General features: G+C 31.6%; 1 protein-coding gene across 1 annotated transcript; it reads right to left on the reverse strand.

The window, feature by feature from the left end:
• Positions 1-2,306: 2,306 nt before the first annotated feature.
• On the reverse strand, positions 2,307-5,313 carry LOC147384103 (UPF0481 protein At3g47200-like). Its single transcript, XM_086426494.1, has 2 exons — positions 5,214-5,313; positions 2,307-3,747 (listed from the first exon to the last, which is right to left on the reverse strand). The coding sequence occupies exons 1-2, from the start codon at positions 5,264-5,266 to the stop codon at positions 2,448-2,450; spliced, it is 1,353 nt and encodes a 450-aa protein (XP_086282620.1). The 5' UTR covers positions 5,267-5,313; the 3' UTR covers positions 2,307-2,447.
• Between the last annotated feature and the right edge of the window lie 7,569 nt (positions 5,314-12,882).

Genomic DNA, 12,882 nt, shown 5'->3' on the forward strand with positions numbered 1-12,882 from the left:
CCATTTTTCAAAATTTTGGTTTAAGCCTAGCCGTACTTAACCCGTAGCCAAGCTTAAATTTAAGCATGGCTGTACCTAACTCTTGGCCAAGCTTAAATTTAAGTCTGTCTATACCTCAATCTTGGCCAAGCTTAATTGTTTGCTTGGCAAAGGGTAACTCATGGCCAGGGGTAATTTTTACTTGGTCTAAAGGTAACCCTCGGCTAGGCTTATTTTTGTTTAGGTCTTAGGTCACCCAAGGTCAATTCTATTGAGCAGTTATAAGCCTATGTGAACTTAAATATTGTTAGGGATAATTATACTTTAATCCCCTTCCTTAATGACTTTTCCCCCAAGAAATCCCTTTTTTTTTACTCTTTTACCATTTCTTTAACTCTTCAACAATTCCACCATCATGGTCTTCTTATAATTTCTATTCTTCGAACAAAGACCCTTGGTCAAATTGGTCCTCACATGAGTGTAATTAGTATCCTAACACCATATTGTTAGAACCAAAGTTAGGTAGTTTACTCTTATGCTCCCCAAGTTTATCCTTAATTTTAAAAAAGTCAATGTAATTAGACTAAGTTCTAAAGGTTTTGACAGCTTTGCCCAACCTATAGATTTCTCTAGAACTTGTGAGTAAAGACTAGATTAACTCTAGGTAGTTAGAGAGTTAGTTGGGCTGGATGACCTTAATATTCAATATCTCAATTCATATTTACATGCCATCTAGTCTAATTCCTTCTTGATTGACCCAAAACCAATAACCTAGGACCTTTCTACCATTTTTAAATAATTCTCGAGAAACTATGGCATTTTACTATCCTATCATCTTAATCATCATAATTGGTGAGACCTATAGGTAAGTGAAAGACCATCAAATCCAAGGAGAGGCGAGGTAATTTACATTTTCTCTAGAGGTTTTATTACAAATATTGGGAACCCTATGATTTATGACAAGTTTATCCCCAAAGGTCTCTAACAATCTTATAAATAGGACTCCAATTCAAAGAAAATAAGAAAGAATAACTCAAGTAACCCAAAATTCTATAAAAGTCTCTCCTCAAAATCCTCTAGCCTACCAAAACTCTATCCAAATCCCCTCGCAAACACCTAGGAAACACTAACCAAAAACAAGAGAAAGAAAAAATGAAGAAGAAGAGACCAAGGTGGGGCGTAGTTGTGATTTTTCAGATTTTTCCTCTGTAATCCCCTTCAAAACCTCCTTCCTCTATCAATTCTTCTTTTTTACATTTAAACAAGTTTATTTTTTTGACTTATTTGCTTATATAAATGTAGATCTTAGTTTGTTTTTGTGAGGCTTGGAAGTCGAGAGTAAAACCTTTTAGAGGTAATCTCCTCATTTAAGCCTTCAATAAGCTTTTAAGAGCATTAGAATATTTGTTCTTTATTTTTCTTGCAAGCTTTAAATTCCTAAATTAGTTGCTCTTTATTTTCCTTATAAGTTTTAAATTCTTAGATTAGTTGTTTTTTACTTACCTTACAAGTTTAAATTCATAGAATAACGATTTTCTTAGATTCTTTCCTAATGGCTTAAGAGTTGGGGAGTAATCCATCTTTAAAGCTAATCTTCTCTATCTAAGTCCATTACATGTGTACATTATGTGCATACACATCACTATGTTTTCTTTAAAATGTCTATGGGTCAAACGTGGGGATCGATCTAAATCTACATGTAACTCTCTAACCTTAAAAAAACTGACTCAAATAGGACACAACTTATGCATAAGGTTCCTAGTCTTTCTATGATGGTATCCAACTCATTAAAACCTTTTAAAGGCTAAACCAACAAAAAAATGCTCTCAAGTGAGCACATAACCTTTAAAAAGAACCTTAGGATCTAAGAAGGTAAAATCCATGTGGATTTCCACCAAAATCCTAGGCTCATAAAAAATTCAAGCAAGGATATTCTTTTGTTTTTAGCTTGCTCATTATTTTAATTTGTTTATTTTCAAGAGCTAGACTATAACTAATTTTTCTCAACTATTCTCTATAATTTTCTTTATTTGCAAAACCCAAAAAAGAGTTTTTAATCTTCACCTATAGTCATATATTAGTAACTATTTTAAGATGGGAGGAATAGGTTGTCTAACACCTCCTTGTCTCTAAACCGAACCTCTTTAGCTTAGAGTTCTAGGTAGACATTTTCCCCTTATTTTTTAGATATAAGATTCATTACAAACAAAAAAAAAATAGAATTTTAAAAACCTTTTATAGTATCCATTCATACAATTATAACATAAATCAATCAATTGGGATGTAAGTTTGCAACACAAATATTAGATAAAGTCTACTTTAATTACACACAAAGTTCCACAATATTATTTATTACATATAATGATATAAAGAAGAGAGCTTACACACCTGCGAGAACACACACTCACACAACTTGCAACAAACAAAGCAATACTGGTCACATGACTATAGAAATAAGTTTTCTTGATTCATGGAGGAAAGACTGTGAAGAAGGTTTGGATGCCGGTAAGAAAGATAATAAAACATGCAGCAATTAAAGCAATAATTTTCCATGGATTACTGCAATGAGTGTGCACAAATTCACCTATGTAGACCCTCCGCTTGTCTTTACAATAGTTATGAATTCCATGTACAATTTTCGAATAGGCAGAAGGATTATGACCCAATCCAATTGCCAACTGGTTGACGAGCTTAGCCACTTCCTCATCACTGCCAAGGTAATTGTAGATTATGTCCGCAGAACGCAACAATTTCACGTCATCGGCATGATCAATGAGTGTATCTAGGAAACAAATGAAGGAGATGAATGCACGATCACCGAGGAAATCAGAACTCAATTCATAGGCAATTAAATTGAGAAACCTATCTTTGGTGGAGTGGTTAATTTCTAATATAGGAAGTGATAGCTCTCCATTGAACATGTTAGATTTGAATTCAATGTCATATAAACCACCTAAATCATTTGTCTTGAATGTAATCCCCTTATCTAGAAGCTCATTAACTGGAGGGTATGATCGCCACAAACCATAACTCGTCGGCCCAAGCTCGTCATCAATGGGATTGTCACCGACTAGTTTGGTCCGAAAAAGGTCTAGGATATGATAGGGTTCACGCTTTTTACCAAAAGATGATGAAAAAATCCTAAAGTTGTCTTCCACTTCTAAGTCGACATAACCATGAATCATATTTTCACTTTGTTCTTTAGGGCTTTTTTTGAAGTCCATCAACACCTTCAAAACTGGATATGGGAGCTGGTTCTCAAGCAAGAACAAATCTCTAAATATAAAATGTATGTCATTTCCAAATGCTAACAACTCGTCGTTACTGCTCCCAAACATGATATGATAAATGAAATCCAAAACAAAGCAACCATCCAAAAACATCATGATTGTGAATGCTTCTTTGTTTAAAGAAGAAATGAACACCTGATCGTAGTACTTCATAGCATCATCACTTACAGATTCAACCCCACTATAGACATCTTTGTAGGCCTCATCAATGCTAGGACCACAACCACTAACAAATCGCTGAGCAGTTTTGATCTTGAGCTCTTTTATCCACGATGATTCCAACTTTTTGTGGTGATAAGGTCCAATTGATACCAATGCAGGCTCAAAGCATTTCTTATTCGCTTCGTTCTTCAACCATTGCGGTACCCTAGGAATTTTAATGTTGCCATTGGTCCTTCGGTCGCTTGTGCCCTTCTTTATGCTGTCCAACAACTCATCCTTTTGACTTCTTGGGATGGATGTAACTGTAATCATGGAACTAACACACAAATGGCATGTGAGGAGATAACTAAAACTATAAGTTGGCTTCTATCACTTTTTTTTTTTTTTAACTATATTTAAAAATAATGAAAAAGGGAAATTTTAAACACTTCACCGCCACCATCACAAAATTCTTCAAATTCTTTCAAAAAGTAGAAAATTTTGCCTGCATGACTGCATGTCATCTATTTCAAAATAGGGATATCTCCAATATTTGCAAAAATGTAGAAGGAAGGGCCAGAAAGACAAAAGGGTGTGTCATCAATTTTATAAAATAGTGGTATGTCAAATATTCATCAAAAATTAAGAGGGGGTGTCTAAATCACCCCAAATATTTAAGGAAGGTAAAAAAGTTAAAAGATTGGTTGGGGGGGGGGGGGGGGGGCAAACAACTTTTGCAAAAGAGAGGGAAAAAGAGGCATGGCATCACTTTGAAAACCAAGGACATCTCAAATATAACATGTTATAGGGTACTACATCACTTTCAAAAAGATCAGGGTGGCCTAAAATAGGTTTTTTAATTTTTACTTTTTATATAGAGAAAATCTATACTCTGCTTATGGTGACAACACAAGCTACACTTCACCTCTAAAAGGAAGAAAAAAAAAAAAAATAAAAAAAAAACTAAATTAAGGTCTGTTTGATTGCATGGAAACCCAATTTCTAAAGAATTTGAAATCCTTGAAAAAATGATGGTAGAAAATATGTAGGGTGAAATTTTAAAAAGTGTGTTTGATTCGAGTTTGGAAAAAAAAAATCAAAGAGAAGAGTAAGAACAAGAAGAATAAAAGAGTGAGAGGAGGAGGGGGAGTAGGGTTATAGCGACTAAGGGTGCAAAGGACAAAAAGAAAGAAGGAGAGAGAGAAGATCTTGACGACGGCGATGCCAATTGATAACCATGGTGACGATGATGGTAGTGGTGGTGGAAAGGTAAAGGAGAAGAATAAGTTGAGCTATGTTTTTTCGGGGGGTGGGTGAATTTCATTCTCCCATTGACACAGTTGGAAAATGAAATCTAAAACCTTAGTTGGATTTTTAGATTACGGTGAATTCATTTTTCATAAAAAATATCAATCAAATACATAAAAAATGAAAATTTTTATAATAAAATAAATACAATTTTTTTTTTTTTCTATTTTTAAGTAATCAAACACACCTTAAATAAATCTAAGGTACTTCTCAAATATCTCATCTGTTAAATCATTTAGAAAATGCAACTTTAACTTAAGGTAAGGAGTAAACCTCATCTTGCATTTAGCGAGGAATTAGTCTAATATGACTAATTTAATGAGGAGCCTCAAACATGGCTTTGAAGCTATTTTTTATTATAAATTATAAATTCTTTGTTACAAAATTTACTATTAAATAGAATTGAAAAAACAATCTTTCTAACAACATTTAACGTTAAATATAATTGTAAAACAATGGAATAAAAAATTATATAATAGAATAAAAATAACTTACCCATCAACGTCAGATTGAGACTCGTTGGTCTTCGTGGTTGAACCCTCCTTCATGCCTGCCAAGGTGTTACACGCAATACAAAATCCTAATTTTCAGAGGTACAATGAAAGAGACTTCGCTTAGAATTTTATAGACAAAAACCAAATTAGGGTCCCTACGTTTGGATTTGATTTGACATAAAGTTATGTCATTTGTCTCATTTAATTTGGGTAACGGTTGGATTTGACATAAAGTTCTGTCATTCGATTTGGGTTACAATTGTGTCTAATGATTGAATAAAGAAAAAAATTTTAAATCAATATATCGTATCAAAATTTTGATGACACATTCTTCATTAGGTTACACGTGGCATTTTAAGAAGATATTTCACAATTTTGGGAAATGTAAATGCATGAAATAAATTCAAAACACCACGTGTCATGCAATGAGGAGGTTTCTTCATAATTCTGCAGTGGCCTACCTACTTTAAATTGAGATCCATTAGAATAAAAAAAATCATTTATTCTGTTTTGCACCAAACTGTCTAACTATCCCCTATAGACATTTTGGTTCGATTCTTGGTTTGATTCGAGTCTAGGACATCCCTAAATCGTTAATCGAACCGAATCAATTGATTTTTTAAAATTTTAATCAGAAATTGAATCGTTTGTCTATAAAATCAAACCAATCCAATCCAATCTTAAGGTTCAGTTTGGTTCGATTCTCGATTTGGACGGATCCAATGTACACCCCTAGGCATAATCTAACTTTTCTTTTCTCTCTCCTAACTTTTCAGTTCACCAAATAGATGGTGACACATATAAATATCCTATGCTACATCAATTAAATCTAACGATATCCATCCACATTTTGGAGAATTTTTTTAGAAACCTCATGTGGTATAAAATAGAAGACATGCCCCTTGACCATGGTCTTCTCTTATAGAACAACATTAAATGACATAAAAGCCCTCATCATCAACCTATAGATAAAACATTATCTTTGATTTTTCTCCCAAAAGCTAATGATTTAAAGCACTTTAACCTCTATGATCATTTTTTTTTAGTCATGATTTTCTAACTAGAAAATCTTCACTCAGTTAATACTCGCCTGACATGGCAAAGACGCAGAACCATAGATCTTTTTTCTCGGGATAAACAACTGCACATCTTTTATGGGGATGTGCATTTGTATTCCTAGTGAAAAACATCTATGGTTCCATGTCCTTGCCACATCATCTGAGGGCAGACTTTCTTGTTAGAAAATCATTATTCTTTTTTTATGCTATTCAATATTTTATTCAATTCATCGTTTTCAACTCACTTTAGCCCTTCTATAAAATAATCCTAGCATTTCCTACTTTCCTAAAAATTCTAGCTTACCATGATATTTAAAGGTTGAAATAAGGAAAAATTACTTAAATGACCCTTGTAGAAGGGTTTCTTTCTAAATAGTCCATAAGTTTTTGGCAATAGCTTGGAAGGACATTTAGTAAATTTTTTCTTTCTAAAGGGTCCCTGGACCTCATCTCCCACATTTCTCCCAATTGAATGTCCTAACCATCTAAATTCATCATTTTCATCCAAAAATTGGAGTATTGACATATCAATTGAGTTTCGAAGACTTTATTCCATCTGAAATGAATTAAGAAAGAAAAAAATTCATTTTCAAAGGATTTGTTTCAAATATTTTGATAATGGATGTAAAAAACTATGGTTTTTTTCACTTTTTTGTAGTTTTTGAATGAAAATCAATCAAGAATGTTTCTTTTAAGTTGAAATCATTTAAACAAGTCGTTATCTCAAGTTTTTAGTTGATTTATCCATCTATTTTAGTCGAAAAAACTAGAAAATTGAAATTGGGTAGGTTTTATCAGTGTCGAGTTCACCAATTTTAAAACTTGGTGAACTCGATAATAAATAAAAAGTGTCAAGTTCAATAGTTAATAAAAAATGGTGAACTCGACAATAAATTGTAGTGAGTTTGACAATGAAAAATATGAACTTTATAAGTGTCAAGTTCGACAGTAATAAAAAGTGGTGAACTCGACAGTAAATAAAAAATTCGTGAGTTTATTTTACATTTAAGTAAGTTTATTTTTATGCTTTCTTTGTTTGTAGCAATGTAGATCTTAACCTGTTTTAGTAAGGTTTGGACGTAGAGAGTAAAATCTCGTAGAGATAATCTCCTCCTATAATCCTTCAATAAGCTCTCAAGCGCATTAGAATATTTGTTCTTTATTTTCCTTGCAAATTTTAAATTCCTAGATTAGTTGCTCTTTAATTTCTTTACAAACTTTAAATTCTTAGATTAGTTGTTCTTTACTTTCCTTACAAATTTAAATTCATAGAATATAACTTTTCTTATTTTCTTTTCTAATGACTTAAGAGCTACAGAGTAATTCTTCCTTAGAGGTAATCTTCTCTTTCTAAGTCCATTACATTTATACATTATGTGCATATGCATTACTATATTTTCTTTAAAATGTTTGTGTCAAAGGTGTGGATCGATTTAGATCTACACATAACTCTTTAAGGTAAAAAAAAAATAGCTCCTAAGAGAACACAACTCATGCATAAGGTCTCTATTCTTTCCATGGTAATGTCCAATTCATTGACACATTTTAAAGGATAAACCAACAAAAAGATGCTTCCAAGTAAGCATATAACCTTTAAAAAGAGCTTTGAGATCCAAGAAGGTGAAATCCATGTGGATTTTCACCAAAATCTTATACTCATAAAAAATTCCGACAAACACCTTCTTTTATTTTTAGCTTGCTCATTATCTTAATTTGTTCATTTTCCTAAAGTTGTTTTCCATTTCTTAGTCAACATAACTATAAATCATATTTTCACTTTGATATTTAGGACCTTTTTTGAAGTCCATCAGCACCTTCAAAACTGGGTATGGAAGCTAGTTCTCAAGTAAGAACAAACCTCTAAATATAAAATGTATGTCATTTCCATGCTAACAACTCGTGGTTACTGCTACCAAACAGGATATGATAAATGAAATCTAAAACAAAGCAACCATCCAAAAACATCATGAATGTGAATGCTTCATTGTTTAAAGAAGAAATGAACTCCTTATCGTAGTACTTCATAGCTTCATCACTTACAGATTCAAACATCATAAGTTGGCTTCTATCAATATTTTTTTTTTCAACTATATTTAAAAATAATTAAAAAACGGAAAATTTTGGACTCTTAACTGCCACCATCACAAAATTCTTCAAATGTTTTCAAAAAGTAGAAATTTTAGACACTTTTTTATTTTATTTAATAGTATCGTCTTTAATATTCCAAAAGCCCCATGAATTGATTTTTACTAAACTGGTCATGAAAGGTTTAATGAGCATACCTCGCCTCCACATTGGATAAAGAACGGTTCAGTGGGACCAAAACTGGTAACTTGTATAGGGTCAGGCCAGACTAATTCTCTGAATTAATTAGCAATTCATCGAATTAATTGATGTATTGTACTATCGATTGTGCAAATTTGGTAACATATTTTCCTCACTTTTTTTAACAAACAACTATACGTTTTGATGAACTCATGCCATGATTTCAAATCTTTATCTCCAGTCAATTAATCTTGGATAAGATAAAACCTCGATTCACAATTATTTATACATGCATATTTGTATAAAAATAATTAAAAATATTTTTATGAAATAGGGAATGAAGATTAAAAGATGTTTAATCCTAAAATCATATTTAATTTAGATTATAAATACTGAAATTCTAATAAAATTAAGAGAGTTGCTATTGCCATCCTTACTTTTACCTATTACATCACAATTTCTTCAATCATTTATCTCACTCACATTAAGCTTCAAACACACTCTTCAAACATTACAAGGGTTTTCTGCAAATTATAATCTCAACATTATAAACATTATAACACTCATCAGGGGTGGAGCCAATATTTTCTTGTAAGAAGAGAATTGACATTAAGGGAGATAATTCAAGGGTTTTTGTTAGAAGTTGAAGAAAATGGCACTTAGATCATTTCTCATTAATCTATGTAAGAGGAACTAATTCAAGTGTCATCAGTTTAAAAAATAGGGTACCTCAAATATTCACCAAATGCCTATGTGTCCCTTTGATCTGGCTCTTCTTTAATGGATTAATGCAAAATGATCTCATTAACCTCGTTTTCAATCTTAAATCAAAATCCATTTGATTTTTCTTTCCAAAGTTGATTGGGTAAATTTTTAACCCTAACCTTCAACCTAAAGATTGATATACTTTAACCTTCAAGCCTAAAGTAAAAGATAAGATTTTTGGAGTAGAAGATGATGTGATATTTTGATAGAAAATATATTGTTTTCAACCAGTAATCAGGGTGAGGTAACGATGTATTGAACATGAAGTTAAATAGGTTAAAATTAATTTACAATTTGAAGATAAATATTTTTAGGACGAAATTTCTTAGAAAAAAAAATTGATTAGTGATTTAATATGAGGGTATTTAGATTATTTTGTGTTAGTTCGGGAGAGAAGAACAATGTCAAAGGGTGCATGACTGCATGTCATCTATTTCAAAATAGGGGTATCTCCAACATTTGCAAAAATGTAGAGGGGAGGGCAGGGAAAGGGCCAGAAAGACAAAACGGTATGTCATTAGTTTTATAAAGTAGTGGTATGTCAAATATTCATAAAAAATTAAGATTGGTGGTGGCAAACAACTTTTGCAAAAGAGAGGGAGCAAGAGGCATCGCATCACTTTGAAAACAGGGGACATCTCATTTTACAGCTAGAGAGAGAGGGAGAGAGAGATTCTATTAGCACTCCTTCTTTTACTTATTCTCTACCACTCACTCATTTTCCTTTTTTTAATTGGGGTCCCAATAACCGCATTTTGTCAATGATACTCAAATATATTCTGAACATTTTTTTTTATTCTCTAACGTATTTAATCCAGTTGATCTCCTCAAAAATAATCCCAAGCCAAATTTGATTACATATTTTTCTTAATTTATTAACAAATAACTTTACTTTTTATCGAAAAACGTATAGCTTGTCATAAATTTTAACAACTTAAAATTTAGAAAAACAGAAAATTTTTGCGACCAATCTCCACATGGAATCCAAAACCTGATCAAATGTCACATAAATTTTAATAACTTTCAAAGTAGTTATTTCAAGGATTTATTTTCAAATATTTTGATGATGTAATAAAAAATTAGGGTTTTTTTCAATTTTTTTCTTGGTTTTGGGATGAAAATCGATCAAGAGTGTTTCTTTTAAGTTGAAATCATCTAAACAAGTCGTTATATCAAGTTTTTAGTTGATCTATCCATTATTTTAGTCAGAAAAACTTGAAAATTGTAAATGGGTGAGTTTTACTAGTGTCGAGTTCACCAGTTTTTATTTTAAAATTGGTGAACCCGACAATAAATAAAAAGTGTCAAGTTTGATAGTCAATAAAAAGCGGTGAACTCGACAGTAAATTGTGGTGAGTTTGACAGTAAAAATTGTGAACTCGATAGTAAATAAAAAACTTGTGAGTTAACGAGTACGAGGGACCATTAAGAAAGAAAAAATTTACTAATTGTCCTATCCAACTATTGCGCAAAACTTAGGGATATTTAGACAAAAACCCTTCCACGATGGTCCTTTAAGTAATTTTGCCTTGAAATAAATTGAATCTTAAGATTAAGGATGGCAGATTTGAAGTAAAAGTAATATAATTAAACAATTATTACAAAATTAAGGGTGGGGACTGCATCTAAATAAGATGAGTACATCCAAACTTGGTTCTTACTTACTCATTTATTAATCTATTGCACAAGTCTATCCAAAATAAAAAATTATAATAACAATTTGAATAATATAGCAAATGTAAAAATAAAAAAATAAAAAACAAAATAAAATATTCAACATATTATGTATCTACTTATTCCATTTCATATCTAACTTCCTTTTCAACAAGCTCATATTGTGTCATCTTATCAGCTCTTAACCATTCCCTTAAACAAATACAATACTCCATAGTAGATTGATGCAACTGGCTTCGATAGTCGTGTCTCGCACATATCTACCTCTGCTAAAAGCTAATTCAGATGCAGTTTTAGACAATGGAGCATTCAGTAAATCATGGGTCATGACTAAAAGAATTGATACCTCCATTTTTATCCCTTCTATCATACCAAAGTATCAAAAGAATAGAAACCCCTCCATTTTATTCCTTCCATCATGCCAAAGTATCAAAATCATAAAAATATGATTTGGATTACTACCAAAGTTAATTTGATATTTATTAATTAAAAAGTTCAAAGAACGTTGTTTTAATTTCATTCATAATACATTGTCCAACGTGATAATAATTCCTTTTGTTATTTTTAAACCTTTTATTTTCATTTGTAGAATCTAAAATAGTTGCTATCAAAAAATGTAATGGAATTCCTTCCAAATATTTTTCTAAATTTTTTTTCCATTTGATAAATATTTTCATAAAATGCTAAAACTATACTTTATATTTTGTAAAAGCAAAAAAAAATATGTAATAAAATATGTACAACTTCATTAGAAGTTGGATAATAAGTTCTAGAGAGACAAATTGTTTCCTCATAGCATCTCTCAAACTTGGGATGTAATAAATAAAAGTTGGAGTGCCAATAGCATCTCTCAAGAGTTTAATTAGTTGTGGTTGGGGTTCAGTTTTGGAATGAGCTGATTTTTGGTTAGCATGATCTCCTCCCCAAAAATCAGCCCATTCCAAAACTTCTAACTCATGTATGGCTAAATGTAGGATAAAATGGGTTATATGGACTAAGGACCAACTATCTCTATGGACTTCATGTCAACGTGGCACCCAAATACATCATCGGGTGCTATATGTAAATAGAGCATAAAATTTTATTATTACTCTAAAAATCATAATTTAAAAAAGAGATTTTTTTCATCGTTGGATTTTGTAAACATCCCATTTGCATCCGCCTGATCTGACAATCCGTCATCTGATTGCTGTAGATTCCTAATGATGAGCGCAAATACATTTGAAAAGTCGAAAGCTTGTGAAAGAACATCTTTCGATTTTTCCTTCAGTTTCTATCCCATCCTTGATCTCTCAATTCTCTTTGAATTCATAATCTTTTCTTTGGTGCTTTCGACATAGAGATTACGCACATTGAGGATCTCTATCACTTTACACTCGATTAACAAGTATGTATGCTTAGGATCGCTACACATTTCAATAATATAGAGACTTTCCAACACTAGAAAATCGTGACTTAGATATAATCACATGGGATTGAAAGAAGCCTTTTCCCGAAATTCACATAAATTGACAAAATGACCAAAATATCCCAACATTCAATTAGCAATTAGAAACTTTTCCCCTAAAAAAATGAAAATCCCAAGATAAAACTAAGTCTTTCGTCAATAATCATGCAAATCAATAAAATCAAGAGACCCTTGACGCTTAGGAAAATGAAAATAAAATTTTTTCACGTGAAATAATGAACTTTCACATGAAACAATGAATCTTAGCACACAATGACGATTTTCATTTACTTGGAATAACACCTATCGCAACATAAAAGGATGAAATTCATCACATAAAATGACAAATGTTATTTACTTGGAAATATATTGCCATATAAAATGATGAAATTCATCATATAAAATGACAATTTCCATTTACTCCAGAATGACACTTTTTCATCATAGAAAATGACAATGAA

The sequence above is a fragment of the Akebia trifoliata genome, chromosome 15 (genome assembly GCF_017979445.1).
Source record: "Akebia trifoliata isolate Shusen 1 chromosome 15, ASM1797944v1, whole genome shotgun sequence".
Classification (NCBI taxonomy): Eukaryota; Viridiplantae; Streptophyta; class Magnoliopsida; order Ranunculales; family Lardizabalaceae; genus Akebia; species Akebia trifoliata.